The sequence below is a fragment of the Electrophorus electricus genome, chromosome 15, assembly GCF_041902795.1.
Source record: "Electrophorus electricus isolate QZ-2024a chromosome 15, ASM4190279v1, whole genome shotgun sequence".
NCBI lineage: Eukaryota > Metazoa > Chordata > Actinopteri > Gymnotiformes > Gymnotidae > Electrophorus > Electrophorus electricus.
In genome coordinates this window covers 12865836-12881307 of record NC_137511.1, presented here as the reverse complement: position 1 = coordinate 12881307, position 15472 = coordinate 12865836, and the positions used below count along the sequence as shown (strand labels likewise).

The 15472-nt window shown below is 46.2% G+C and overlaps 1 protein-coding gene across 2 annotated transcripts in view; it reads left to right on the top strand.

Moving 5' to 3' along the window:
• Positions 1–13310, top strand: part of odad2 (outer dynein arm docking complex subunit 2) — a 43839-nt gene extending 30529 nt beyond the window's left edge. The window contains exons 17-20 of one of the 2 annotated variants that reach the window (XM_081698023.1): positions 1193–1307; positions 4641–4829; positions 5148–5369; positions 12985–13310. In XM_081698023.1, coding sequence (XP_081554149.1) covers positions 1193–1307; positions 4641–4829; positions 5148–5369; positions 12985–13107 — 649 coding nt within the window. In that variant the 3' untranslated portion in view covers positions 13108–13310. Of the gene's footprint in view, positions 1–1192; positions 1308–4640; positions 4830–5147; positions 5370–12965 lie in introns of both variants that reach the window. The other variant, XM_027021532.3, reaches the window with a different exon arrangement.
• Positions 13311–15472: the final 2162 nt, after the last annotated feature.

Below are 15472 nucleotides of genomic sequence, written 5' to 3'. Positions count from 1 at the left end.
CATGTTGCAGTCATTTGAAGGCAAATGCTGTACAGTCCACTAAACGTTTCCTGGAAGCATTTCTATTCAACAGTTCACTCTGAACATTTTACACTCTTAGATCACACAACCAGAGCTTTTACGTAGTCCTCATGTTCTGTTCATATACTACACAGCTAAACCATGTACCCCAAGGAAACCTGCCAGCAGAAGACAACTCCTCCACATTCCTCTGCTCTGTGTGTGTGTGTGTGTGTGTGTGTGTGTTTCCCTCCCTGTCAGCATACTCTGCCTGTTAAAATACAGAGACCCCATCATTCTCCAGTCACAGCTGTGAGCGCTGGGTTCGATGTGAGGCTGGAGTTTAATAGTCCCTCAGGGGTCTGGAGGGATCTCCCTGTTATCATGCGTCTCGAGTTGATTTATGGATCTACGAGGGGCCGCGTGTCACCAGGACCTCTCTGACCAGTGTGTGTCCCCGCCCTTCAGTCAGAGGGACCCCGCGATCAAGACGCGGTTTAGCGATTATGACAGCATTCAATGTCGGCCTTGTCAGTGGACACACACATGGGAAACGGGTCACGTGTTATTTATACCTGACAAACAGGCCACACTGAGGGGCCATTCTCCTCAGCTCCCCCTTGCCTGACTGCAGCCTTGAGCAGAGCACTGCCGCAGTGGGAAAGACAGCCTGCGCTTAGGCAAACCTCACTTAGACGCAGTGAAATATAGAGGGGCTTGTCTCCAAGTCTGTTTGATTTGGAAAGAGGACTTGCCCTGGGTTTTTTCCTTTCTGTGTGTCCATGACAAGATCGGAGTTACCCAGCAAACCCAGCGCGCATGTTTGTTCCGTAGCTATAAATATCCGAACGGATCTCCCGAGGCAGCAGAGATGGAGCAGAGCAAAGTAGCAGAGCTTCCTGTAGGTCTGCCTCTGGCCAGGTGGAGCATGAATGTTGTGTCCACTCTCTCCGGGCATGTTTGGGAGGAGCGTATGGATCAGACATGCAGAGGTGCTTCTGGGGTACTTAAGCGTCATTACCTCGGGACCCAATCAGAAGCTATGGGGAAAGACATATCTGGAACAGAATATTAAAAGGCATTGACTGTTTCACTGTTCTTCAAATTGCTCTGCACTTTTTGTTTGTTTTTCATTCTTTCTCTTGCTCTTTCTCACTCTCTCTCTCTCACACACTCCCCCCCCCTCCCCCAGGATCATTGAACGTTTGGATGGGGTGCGCTTGCTCTGGTCACTGCTGAAGAATCCAAACCCTGATGTCCAAGCCAACGCTGCCTGGGCTATCTGCCCCTGCATAGAGAATGCAGAGGTACCATCATTTATAGCAGTACAAAGGCCAAACAAATCATGTGGAATAAACATTTTTTTCTGTAAGACAGAAACTTCTCTGGGTAGTAAGACATTAGGCTAAGAATCCAAGCATAGCTACTGAGCACAAAACGATAAGCACATTTGCATATCGCCTGTAGCGGATGTATAATTTAGTATTGTTTTTGTCTTGGGGATTTGCATCCCTTTCATATCCTGTTATTCCTTTCAGCATCTCTTTCATCTGACTACTCAACTCCAGCTGTTTGTTTGGTTTCAGTATCTACTGATAAACTCTGAGAATTCTCATACCTACACACAGTATGCAGAATCTGTGTGAAGAGCATTTATATGGTGCACCTGTGTTTGTGGAAGGTCTTATGACTCCCACCTGTCTGCTAAGAGCAGCATTGATATGCAGCTTGTCCCTCTGTCTACCTGAAAACCATCTGGCCTGCTGTAATGCTGTGAGGATTCAGCTGAGATCTGAAATGACGTGTACACATATCCATACACGCCTCTGTTTCTGTCTGTGATCTTGAGTCTGTGTGTGTGTGCGTGTGCATGCGTGTGCATGCGTGTGCATGCGTGTGCGCGTGTGTGTGTGTGTGTGTGTGTGTGTGCACACGTGTGTATGTATTTCTTTCATTCAAGTGGCTTGTACAACAAATGTGTGTTCAGAGCCAACAAAATACACTGCATAACAAGTGGGGCCAATGTTCGCCATTTAATCCTCCTTGGGGGAATAAGAACTTTAAACACTCTCACCCACTTTACATCAGGAACATGGACCGGCACGGTAACCATGCTTCCATGTGTCACTTCCTTTCTCCCAGTGAGAATGAGATTTGGTAGACATTGCTCTCATTCACTTACACATGATGGCTTATCCCAAACGGCTGGCACAATCCTAGTCTGCCCTCTTGAGTCTCTTGTGTAATGAGCCTGCACAAACACATCATTGTTCTGTTAACTTATCAGCGTGTTTGACATAAACATGGTGTTGCTCGTGTAATCTGAGTGGGATCTACATATCCAGGAATTTCTGTGCGTTTTCTTCAGCCCAGGTGCCTCAGGGGTAGAATTTGTTCCGCGACCCAGATGCACTTGAACCCCCCCGAACCACCACTAGCACTACCCTGGCTAGAGGTGGTGGCAAAAATGAGGCCAGATAACCTTGTGGGTCAATAACCTTCGCAGCTCACAGTCTGAGACCTGACTGGGGGGGGGGCGGCATGTGCCCCACAGACAGGGATGAGCCTCACGGCAACACCCGCATGGTCTGAGTTAGCAGTGTCAAAGCCAGAATTAGGAGATTCATGCTTTAACAGTATCTAGAGTCTTCCTATGATAGGGGAAATATTTATGCATGCACACGTATGCAGAGCGCGGCTCACTCTAGTAACGATGTGCTACTGTTCATGTGATGCTTTCCTTTCCTTCCTGATCAGTGTCTTGTTGAGCAGGAAGGCTGTTTTCTTTTCCCAGTAGGAGACAGCAATAATCTGCCCCCACCCCTTTCTCCCTCTAATCTCTAAACTCCTCCCTGAGTTTCTCCCTAAGTCTTAAACCTCATTTCTGACAATGCTTCTAATGCTGTACTGTTCAGTGCTTCTCCCCTTCCCCAGCCTCCCACAAACACTCTCGCTCTGTGCTGCGTGCTGGGTGTGTTGATGCGAGTTGGTTGGGGGTGTTTTCTGCGGGGGCGCTCTTGAAAGGATTCCTTAGTGACCCGCCGCAGCTGGTGACTTTAATGCGCTTCCTCTGCTCCTTCCTTCACCATCTCTCCATTTCGCTCTCTTTTGCTCTCGCTCTCCCTCTTTCCAGCTTGTTCTCACTATGTGTGCGCCGTTGCTCTGTCTCCGTTTCTCTCTCTATTCAACTTTTTCTCTCTCTTCTTTTTCACTTCCTCCCTCTGTCCCTTTCATTGTCTCTGTCTCTCCTTCTCTCGCTCCGTCTCTCTCTCCCCCCTCCTTATTCAGTATTCACTGTGTCAGTGAATCAGTATGATTCAGTATTCAGTATGAATCAGTATTCACATGCGGTCATTTTTCTCCCCTCGCCTCCCCGTCCTCAGCTCGCTCTTGCCCAGGCCCTGAACATGGAGCTCATGCTTTGGCCTGACATCTAAGCGTGAGTGCCTTCACCTACCGCTGTCCTCTCCTGTCCCTACGGCCGCCCGCCCAGAGCTCGGGGCCTTCTGCCTGCGCGCCTGCACACTATTTTGAGGGGAATGAATGTTTGCTCTGCTACACAGAGTGGAAGAAGGCAAGCGTTGTGCAAGGGAACAGTTTCGAGCTACAGGTTTAGCTCGTACGCTAGGACCTCTACAAATATTCTGCCACAGGAATACCTGTGTAGGACGCATTCAGTGCTGGTGCCTGGAGTTCTGGAGGGAATATACATGCAACCTGTTTTGATTCACAGCACCGTCCAGTTACTGAGCCGTAATTACATGCCTCCATGCTGTCAATAAAGACGCCACTTTGCTGTTTTCTAATCGGTGGAAACAGGCTGGTGCTATATGGTCCAGTGTTGGTGGCACCACCGAAAGTGGTGAGTTTTTAAACTAAAAGAGTGGCCACATCTTCCAACTGTGTGTGTGTGTGTGTGTGTGGATGTGTGTGTGAGTGCGTGTCAATGCTCACTCCTCCATTGCGGCTGTTCCTCCGTTGCCCACCGTGCCTTGGACATGAGCTGCTCTGTGCTCAGCGCTGGCAGTGACATCTGCAGTAGAATCCACCCCTCCTACACCCTCTACACTGACCCAAAACCAGCTCAGCTTTAGACACACTCACAGAGTTTAGAGGCACGTGCTTACGGTTACAGCACGGTAACAGAGTCATTCTCCATTTTAAACACAGGCTCTAATATTTGGATAGCACAAACCACACACAGACACACCCTTGGCACCGTGTAGTGGATTGGATAGAACTGCATTAGGTTTTAGATATGCTCCTCATTCCAGCCTAAAGCAAGGCACTTATGGAAACTTGGGTTATGCTGTACATTTCATGCTATTTGCCTTACTCAGAAACTAATGTAAAGAGGCAGTGGGTATCTATTGTGCATCTGCCTGGTGGAGCAGGCTGAGTCAGGTGCTGGTCATGGAGTCAGTTCCCAGGGAGCACCCACGCTGTCATACTGAGAAAGCTTGCTTTAGATCAAAAGTGCCTATTCACACATGCAGATAGATGTACAAGATCAATTAGTCAACAGTCTTGCCCATTTTCACATGCATACAGACACACACACACACACACCCGCACACACAGAGAGACACACTCTCACTGTAATTGCTTGTGAATGTTTTTTCTCTTGGGGTGTGTTTCAGGATGCAGGGGAAATGGTGCGTTCCTTTGTGGGCAGCCTGGAGCTGATTGTTCATTTGCTGAAATCAACAAACAAGGAGGTGTTGGCCAGCGTGTGCGCAGCCATTGGCAAAATTGCCAAAGATGAGGAGAACTTAGCGGTCATCACTGACCACGGCGTGGTCCCCATGCTTGCAAGCCTCACCAACACAGTACGCCCCGATCAGCCCATTTACACTTCTACAACATCCCAGGGCTTTCTGGTGCCTTTCTGTTGCTACACTTATATGTTCAAACTTTTTTTTTTTTACTTGGATAAAACAAAGCTTGCCAGTTCAGGCTTTCACAGGTGTCTATACCCCTTTTGCTCTCCCCATGAACACACTGAATAAGTAACTTGCTATATTCAAGAATGTTGCATTTACAGCACGCAACGGACACGCCTGCGTTTTAGCGTACGGCCACGATCATGAGTTGCATGAGCGCTGCGTGTGTCCTCACGGCTGGCGGTGCATCTTCTCTGGCTGCAGGTAGACGATAAGCTGCGCAGGTACCTGGCAGAGGCTATCGCTCGCTGCTGTATGTGGAGCAGTAACCGGAAGGCGTTTGGGGAAGCCGGCGCCGTAGCTCCCGTGGTCCGCTTCCTCCGCTCCAACGACCCGGCCGTGCACCGGGCCACGGCCCAGGCCCTGTTCCAACTCTCCCGAGAGCCCAACAACTGCATCACCATGCACGAGAGTGGTGTGGTCAAGGTACGTCCCCCGACACTTCGCTGGGCTTTCCATTACACCTGCCAGAAAGAGAATACATCAAAGAGCAGTGAGTCAAATCTACAGAGCACAAGTATTCAGATGAGCTCATTCAAACCTCTTTAGTTGCTGTGTGACAATGTTTGCACTACCCTACACACTCCAAAACACATGCACACGCAAACACACACACACACACACATGCACAAACACCATTTCCAGCTGAGGCTTGTCTGAAGGACCACCCTCTCTCTCTCTCTCTCTCTCTCTCTCTCATTCTTTCTCTGTCTGTCTGTCTCTCTCTCTCTCTCTTTTACTTTTTTTTGTTTTAATTGACGTGTGAAAACATCTCCAACAAACTTTGAAAGGCTATAAACTTTTTGCCTTTAGCAGCAGATGAGGGCCGATAGAACAAGGCTCGTTTTCTTGCTGGGCCGGTGGAAGCGCAAGTGCGTTTTTGTAACCGTCATGGGAATTGGGCTGAGCAAACAGCGGTGTGTGTGCGCAGAGTACCGGTTCCCCCGCCGAGCCCTCCGCCCCGGCATGCCAGGGCAGCAGCGCGCCGAAAGGCCGTCGCTCAGGGGAACGGTTGCTAAGCGAGGGGTAGCACCAGGACAGGGCCAGAATGCAACTGTGGCATGTCCTTGGCTCTGAGCGGAGAGCAGGCAGGGAGCTGCAGCAGGAGGCAGCTAGACATTCGGCTCTGAGGACCGGCCTCCGGTGGCTTAAAGTGCATGACATGCAGCAGGCCACATTAGAACATGCCAAAACTTTATAGACACTGCTGTGCAAAACCTGGCAAAAAAATAATGTATTTACAGGATTTGTACGCCAAAGTGAATAAATGTAAGATTTAAAGGTTGTTCTTTTTCCACCACTGTCTGGTTTAATAGTTAGTGAATGATAAATGTGGATAAAGGCAGATGCTATCCTGACACTCCATGTCTAAAATATCAGTTTCACCTCAAGCATTAATCCTGAGTGCTTATCTCTCTAGTTCACATCGAAGTATGGACATCTAAATTCCTTTGAATCTTGACTGTTTTCAGGCTGTTATTTCGGTCCTTGTTGGGCTGCTAAATATATGTTAAAAAGCACTAACACATGGTACAAACAGATATCAACCAAAGATCAGAAATGGTGAAATTATTTTTAGTACACTTAGACCCGCCAGATATGATAATAGATATGCATTATATACTTTGGTATCCCTGGATGCTTTGGTGTACTAGTTTAGTTTGAAAATGACAATGGTGAGCACAGTTTATTCTTAGAGGAAGCCATAAGCCAAGAGATATCTGACATGTAAACTGTAATTCTGGTATGAACACTGTAATTCAGTTTGAGTGGGAAGAATAGTTGTTTTTGCTGATATGTAAAGTCATCTGTATTTGGCCTTTCCATGAAAAAGAAGGTTTTCGCATGAGAGAAGTCTATTTTGCGTGCTTTCAAACCCCCTACCACGTGTACACACTATGTAAAGTCATCTGTATTTGGCCTTTCCACGAAGAAGAAGAAGGTTTTCACATGAGAGAAGTCTATTTTGTACGCTTTCAAACTCCCTACCACGCGTACACACATGCACACACGCCCCCCCCCCCCCCAAATAAAGTAGTCAGGGTGATATGAATTATGAATATTGTTGACCCATCACAGCAAGGACTTTCTCCCATGTTCCTTTAATGGGGAACTCCAGACTTTTGGACCCTGGGGGTTCCAAAATGTCCATAGAGCTAAGCTCGTGTCTGTGGTGTGCGCATGATGGGTATCTGGTCACTTTTTTGGTGTTGGGGAATCGTACATGTTCTTATTGAAATGTTGTGCATGTTGGTAGGAATGTGCATCATTCTTGCTTATGTTTCTTGACCAGACAGACATGTGTTTTAATCCCTAGCCAAGACGTTAATACTAAAAAAAAAACCTGGCATCATTATTGCTTTTTGCTTTTTCATTTGCTGTAAATAGCAAATGCATATCCAGTTCCATCTCTCTTTACCTCTGATATACCTGACACACCCCAAGGACACATAATGGAGAGAGGAGTGAGAGCAGGCCATCGTGGCTATACATTTTAAATATGATATATTCTTTGGTGTTACAGAAAATGTGTTAAAACAATATTTCCTAACGTTGTAAATGGGTTTGGAGAGGGTTTATCACGGAACGGTGTCTGTGCTCTAGTTTAATTTATGGAAGAGTGTAAAACTCAAGACTGCCTCCTGGTATTATTGCAGCCGTATTTCAGAGCAAGGAGCTGAGTACATGGAGCAGCTTAGACCGGTAATGATTTCCTTCTCTTTCTCTTTCTCTCTCTCTTGCTCTTCCCTCCCTCCCTTTCCGTGCTGTGCTTTCTGAGACTTGTGTCCAGACAGTAACTTTCTTGCTTGCTGTTCTTAATGGTGTAGAACCCAGTCCCCTATGCTTTACCAGAGGAAATTAAGCATTGAGAAGAAAGTAGAAGAAAGTATTTTGCCCTGGAAAAGCCATTAGAGACCAGCCTCTCCTCCTGTCCCCAGTCTTTACAAGCAACAAATGCTACCATTAAACAAAATGTTTATACTATTTATACTAACCCAAAACCTTTCACATATTGCTGAATGCACAAATTCATTTGTCTGATTTTTTGGGTGTATTTTCCATTATTTTCAAGATCTGTGCGCATGTTTGTGTCGGGGGGCGGGGTTGTGCGTGTGTGTGCCACTGCCCCATTTCTTACACAAACTTCTACATGTCTTGCATGCAGGGGAAACCCTGCTGCAGTGATGGGAAGCCCCATCACTGCACACTGCTGTTAGTCCTGCCATAACCCTTCTGCTCTTGAAGAACTGGGACATTAGCTGACCAATTAAATCAGGTGCATGAGGCTAGGAAAGCTACTTAAAGGGCAGTTGCTAATCTGCAATTAAGAGAAAACATAAACATATGTTTTACTGTAGTCATTGTTATATCGCCTTGAGTTTACCATAAAGTCTTGGTTTTACTACCTGCATGAAAGAACAATGACTTGTCTAAAGATTTTGCTATTACGTTTTTGGTGTTTAGCTTTCAAATATTGTGTGTTAAATCCTTCACATCCTCTACATCATGAATCTGTCCTTCTTCTTTCCTCTTCATTTTCCGTTTGAACACGCGCCAGTCCTTGGGAATGAATAGCGGTGCGTTTGATTTGACATCTACGCTTGATATCTCACACTCTCATTCGGATGCGTCTCGTTTTTGTCTGCCATGGAAAGCAGCAGCAAAAAGCCGTTTTCCCGCCGCTCCTGTGTCGGCTTCCTGTAGCTACACGCAGCCAGCGCTACTCTGCAGATTGTTTGCTGAGACCATAAATCCTCACCGACAGCTTCAGCCAGCTCTCGCTATGTTAAAGAGCTCCTTTCATAAGCAACGGCTTTGTAAAGTAAATGGAGGCGAATTACACAATGCGGCCAGTAATTATCAGGCATTTTCATGTGAGGGGATTCCAGCCGGTGCAGCCTGCCAGAGCCTGGTATCTGGTATGTATTATTTGGTTGTGGATGGGGTGAGGTGGGGTGCGGGGGGAGTTTAAAGGGTAAATAAGAAAAATGTTGTGTAGGCGTGCTGTTGCCGTGTGCACGACCACTGATGGTGCTTCTGTTGCAGACCTGTTCGCTCTGGCTGCCACGTCCGTGCTGAGCAGCAGACGCAGAGAAGGAGGAAGGGACAGAGGCATGGCTGGGTACAGGAAGAAGATGGAAATCATTGCCATGTTTCATTGCTCTGTGGAGCCACTGTACAGCTCCCCGTAGTCATGCTAAAGTGAGGAGCAGGTCGGGGCTGCTGTGGTTATGGAGAACAGATGACATCTGAACTCAGTCAGTCTGTTCAGAATTCTCTCTCTCTCTCTCACGCGCTCTTTTATCTAGCTACTGTAGCATGTGTCTGAAGGTTTAAGTGTGTTGTGTGTTTAAACATGACTCATCTCTTTGCTCCACCTGAGATGGGGAATGAGAAATGCAGAGCCTATTAGATTGTGTGTTTGTGTGTTTTTGTTTGTGTGTGTGTGTGTCTGTCGCAAACAATGTGGCTTATGTGATTTTAACAGTTTTACGAGAACGATAGCATGGGTGGAGTAATCATGGGCAAGGTGAATGAAAGGGGAGAGAGGCACTAACTGGACCTGTGTGACTCTGGGGGTCGGAGGAGAACAGTGTTTGTCCTGAGTGACCTTCCCCAACACAGAGCCCATTACCAAATGCTGGCACTTGAGAGAGATGGAGAGACTGGGGAAAGTAAACACTAAGACAGAGGTCAGTGGGCTTGATGGTGAAGGGTCACAGGTTGGGTGAGCTGAGGTGAATCATGGAGAGAAGCAGTGGAGTAACAGTGAGTGGTGGTGCAGGAGGAGAGCTCAACACCATCACAACTAACACAGCGACTCCTCCGTGTGTGAGGATCACGCGTGCACGCATGTGTGTATGGACGTGTGGGTGTGCGCACATGCATGTGTTCAGAGGGCCTTTGAAAATGTGTTCTACTCTGCTTTCCTGGAGGTCAGGATTCTCCAGTCCCCTTAACAAACACAAGACAGAAGAGCGGGGGATGCAATAAAGCACAAAGCAAGACGTCAGCGGCTTGGACTCCTGTTTCAGACGGCAGACGCGCTATCACATTTCTGGGGCTTGGGAGTATCTAACAAGTGGAGCGTTCTGGCCTATGTGGGGCTCCTCTCCACACCCAGCGAGGGAGAGCCCCTCTTTGGCCACCACTGAATAACGTGCTGTAAACTCTGGCGAGAGACGCTGGCTCGCACGCAGCCGTCCTCCGGCCGCGCACAAAAGCAGCCTGTCTGAGCAGGCCGGCGTGTTTCTGAGGCCTCGTGTGTTCATGTCCGATCGCCCCTCACCGAGGTCTCTTGGATGCTGTTTTACAGGCAATCTGGAAATTACTCCAGCTGAAAATGTTAACTGATCCCTTTTTTGTCGGGGGGGGGGAGGGGGAGTGATGGGGGATTGGAAGGTTGGGGCTTAGAGACAGTGAAATTTAGAAAGCTGGTAGAGGACTTTCCAAATAACGCGCCAAACAAAGTTCCCAAAGTAACTAATCAAAATGGAGAGTCCATTATTTTCTCAGCTTTTTGTGGATGTCAATTAAACCCAGGCATCTGGTTCAAACTCACAGATAGAAGATTCTCCTTTCCCTTTGTTTTTCTTTCACTATTTATCTTTGAGCAGGGAATTCTGGGAATGTCTCGGCTCTCTGTGCCTTGGCACCATATCGACCACATAAATGTGCGGAGCAGCCCTGCGAGTGTGTGTCTAACACGGAAAGAGTCAGAGTTCAACCTCAAGCCTCACCCTCACACACACACACACACACACACACACACACACACACACACACACACAATTTGAAGACAATGATAACACAGTAGAGCACAGAAGCTCTCAATTAAACCCAGAAACACTGGACCGCGGCAACATCCTGCGGCAATGCAGTTTCTGTAGTTGTCATTGTGCTGAGCTGCCCTGCCCTCGCCATAGGGTGTATAATATACATGCTATAGGGTATATAATATACGTGCTGTAGGGTATATATGTACTATAGGGTGTATAATATACATGCTATAGGGTATATAATATACGTGCTGTAGGGTATATATGTACTATAGGGTGTATAATATACATGCTATAGGGTATATAATATACGTGCTGTAGGGTATATATGTACTATAGGGTGTATAATATACATGCTGTAGGGTATATATGTACTATAGGGTGTATAATATACATGCTATAGGGTATATAATATACGTGCTGTAGGGTATATATGTACTATAGGGTGTATAATATACATGCTATAGGGTATATAATATACGTGCTGTAGGGTATATATGTACTATAGGGTGTATAATATACATGCTGTAGGGTATATAATATACGTGCTGTAGGGTATATATGTACTATAGGGTATATAATATACGTGCTATAGGGTATATAATATACGTGCTGTAGGGTATATAATTTACTTGCTACAGGGTATATAATATATGTGCTACAGGGTATATAATATACGTGATATATGGTGTATAATATATGTGCTATAGGGTGTATATGTGCTACAGGGTATATATGTGATATAGGGTATATAATATAATGATATAGGGCATATAATAACATGCTATACTCAGAAACTGATGAACGGATAAAGCGTCCTCAAATTGTCATGTTTAGTGATGCCCCCTGATGCCCCTGGCACATTGTATGCTACTCATTCTGCAGACTGGAGTCCAGTTGGTAGTATTAAATATTGCAATGCTGCAGTATAACTGGGCTTGCTAGTTTCCCTGGCTTAATGATGAGCATTAACTAGTCCTTTGACTAACCTAGGCACCATTCAACCTTAGGACAGCAATACACAGTCCATGGAGTTCAGACCATCCTTCATTTCAAAAAGCAAATGGAACAGTTCTCATTGATGACACTCCTATAAACCAGAAGGCCATGGGCTGACATTACTGTGATGCCTTCCCTGCCTGCAGGTGTTAGACTCAACCCAGGTAGTGTGGTCACTCTCAGACCATTGACCACACACACACACTGCCTGGGTTGAGTCTAACACCTGCAGGCGGGGAAGGCATCACAGTAATGTCAGAGGCCATTTGATAAAGGAGTGAAAGAGAAAGACAGTGGCTGGAACTCACCAAAGACGTCTGCCGCTTGCTCGATAGCCCGCCATTGGTGATCAAATAGAGCAGCGCATATTGAACCGATTTAAAAATGTTCCTGGTGCCAGAATGTGTTTATTTAGATTTGGAGAGCATGGAGAGCATGGCTCTCCTCGCCACCCATGCAAATAAAAAAGAAAGGCCAGTGTGTAATGCCGTGCCATGCTGCGCAACCACAGAGCAGCACTGGCAACCGCTCGCCCACTTTCACTCACATCATCTGACTGTATAATAAGTAACCTATTCTGCACAATAAAAATGGAAAAGGGTTTAATGCATTATTTTACGTAACCAGGCTGTTCTGGAAAGCTCCGTTTTGGAGTTAGCAAGCTGTGTGAGGAGACATCACACAAACGCAGTATATCCAAGGCCTAAATGAAAGGAGATTTGGTTTTGTTTCTTTAGGAGGGTGGTACTAGAGACAGTTTTAAATCCCTGATCTTAATGCTGCTTTCATATGGAAGCAATATATCTCAATGTGTCATCAATAAAACTTTTTTACATGTACTGCAATCTGCTCATCTCATAACACAAGAAAATACAGGTATAAGTATCTTCCCATATATTCGGAACATTTACATATGTTATTGTACTGTTTTTACTAATACTGGCTTACTAATGCTCACTCATGTACATGTGTGTACACACATGCACGCATGCGCGCGCGCGCACACACACACACACACACACACACACACACACACACACACACACACACACAAAACTGAGCAAGACAAGTGTTACCACATCTTCCCATATGCCAGTGCATTAGACTTGAAACTTTGGTTGGCTGCCCAAACTCCCTGGGCAAATGGCTTCTATTAACGAGTAGTTGTTCTTAAAAGCAGTGTCTCTCCAGGTCTGATGGTGATAGCTGTTCTGACTCATTGCTGTCGGTCTGTATTGGGCAGCTCCTGATCCCCATGATAGGATCCAGCGACGAGGTCCTGCAAGAAGAAGCAGCTGGCTGTGTGGCCAATATCCGTCACCTGGCGCTGGCCAATGATAAGGCTAGGTATGGTTAATGACCAAGAACAGGAAAACTCCCACTAACTGCCACTGTAAAGCTGTTGGTGGACAATGTGTGTGAACGTCTATGATCTCTCAGTTGTGTAATAACATTTGTTTGTTCCAATTGGAGCATGTCAGCAGCTCTTTCACTCTGGAGCCGTTCCTCAGCTTTGATTTATCCATTTCCTCATTACAGTCATTAATTTAATCACAATAAACACATTCTTTCACTGTTTGTGACCATGTCAACTGTTCGGAGTTTTAATTCATCTGAAGTACCACACACACACACACACACACACACACACACACACGCGCGAGCGCACACACACAGAGAGAGAGAGAGAGAGAGAGAGAGAGAGAGAGAGAGAGCGAGAGCAGGAACTGATGTATACACATTTGAACAAGAAACACATCTGGTAATGTCACTCTCTGTTCAAAATGTTCATGTAGCCAAATGATTTACAGTTGTGTACTAACTTTCCTCTTTAAGAGAGTTTCTTTCTCTCTCACCCTCTAACTCTTCCACCCTCTCTCTCTGTCACACACACCACACACACACACACACACACACACACATGCATACACATGCACACAATCTGCGAGTACTGTGCATTCAGAGCCATATACAGATTTATCCTGTAACAAATTTTAAAAAGCACACAAACATTCTTGCGTAAGCAGTTGTGCTTGTTGCGTGCCAGCCGGCTTATGCTTTGGTAATACACACATACACCATTGTTAATTTTAAAATGCACCTCGTAAATTCATTCATCAGTTATGTGAATGAGCAGTTCTCCCTTCAGTGACGTGAACAGGGCATTGCTCACCATTGTTCACCTCGGAGAAACAGCACAGGCATGCAGTGCTCCCCAAATATCACCAAATGTGAACTTCATTATAACCAATGTGAGTAGACATGATGTTATAGCGTTATGCAGCCTATTATTGCCTGGGACCGAGCGATGGAAGCTCCTGGGTGTGCTCGTTAGGGCTGCCTGTTAATGCTGCCGGGGCATGTGAGGATAGGTAGGGCACCTACACACTGGGCCGTGGGCCTCATACAAAGCATCATCTATCACGCTAATCATCTCTTATATTCCAGTCATTAGGCCAGTATCCAACAGGTTTTCCAGTACCGAGCACAATGCTTGTACAATAACAAAAATAAACAAGCACAAATGAGACAAAATTCAATATTAGGTTTTGGAAGCTAGGATGGAAACATGTTCTGACATGTGCTCATTCCCCTACTCACACACACACAGATGCTTGCCTGATCCAAATCCTTGCCTGCTCAGTAGGGTTGCTGCCATTCTGAAGCAAAGTGAAACTCTCCTCGTGAACGTCCTCTGGTGCACTCTAATGCAGCATGTCTGAGACGGGAGAGAGCAGGTCATTGTGCTCCAAGACTCCTCACCACTGTGTGACAGCGTAATCTAGTGCAGCTGGGCTGGGATTCAGAGGTTTGTACACGCTATCTCTCACTAACTGACCGCAGAGGTGAAGCTTTGGCCCAAGGATGGACTGCTTCAAATAAATCTACTGCAGATTAGGCTGGGTGTAGTTGATGAATTGACTCAAGCACTTGCAATAATGTCATGCAGACGTCTTATCTGACTTTTTTGTGTGTGTGTGTGTGTGTGTTTGTGAGAATGTTCGCTCATGGAGTATACAGTGTGGGAACAGAAGTAAGGTCAGATTGTTATTAATTAGAGTAATGGTCAACAGAATATTTAGCTTGAACTTTAGAATTGAGAATGTCTAGTTAGTTCAAAACAGATTTCTGGAGCCTGGAGTCAGTCATACTTCCATGTTGTTGAGTCTGTTATTTGTAGCTAAGTGCAGTGCAGACCTTAACCTGAATGGCTCCAAATGCAAATCATTGCAAATCACTGCAGCTCCGTGCCATCATTTTCCGTGGCTATGACTCTGACCATCAAATAAATCAGACTCTTTCAAAACAAACAGCACAGATGTTATATCCCTCCCTTCTCTCCTGCTCTGTCTCCATCTCGGTCTCTGCCTAACTACCATCATTATACAAATGTAGCATGTTTGACTGAAGGACAGGAATTTATGAGATGCTGAGTGGAGTCTGTGGGCATGTTTAAGTCATTGAGCCCAAGACCGTTAGTACTAGCGTCTGACTCCTAACCGTCTGCCAGCTAGGAGATGCTCGCCATTCTCCACAGCATCTAAAAGTGCATGTGTTTTTGGCTCTTCCATGGCATGGCAGGCGCCTGTCTGTTTGAAGGGCATCCATTTCTAGACCTTGGGCCCTTTCCAGAGGGAGGTGTTGTGCTGCCTGCGCCCTCTGAGGAGTTCAAGTAGTGGGGATACAGGGGGTTAAAGCAGGGCTCCTTTCCACACATCAGCAGTGCCTGTTGCTCAACGACATGCACGT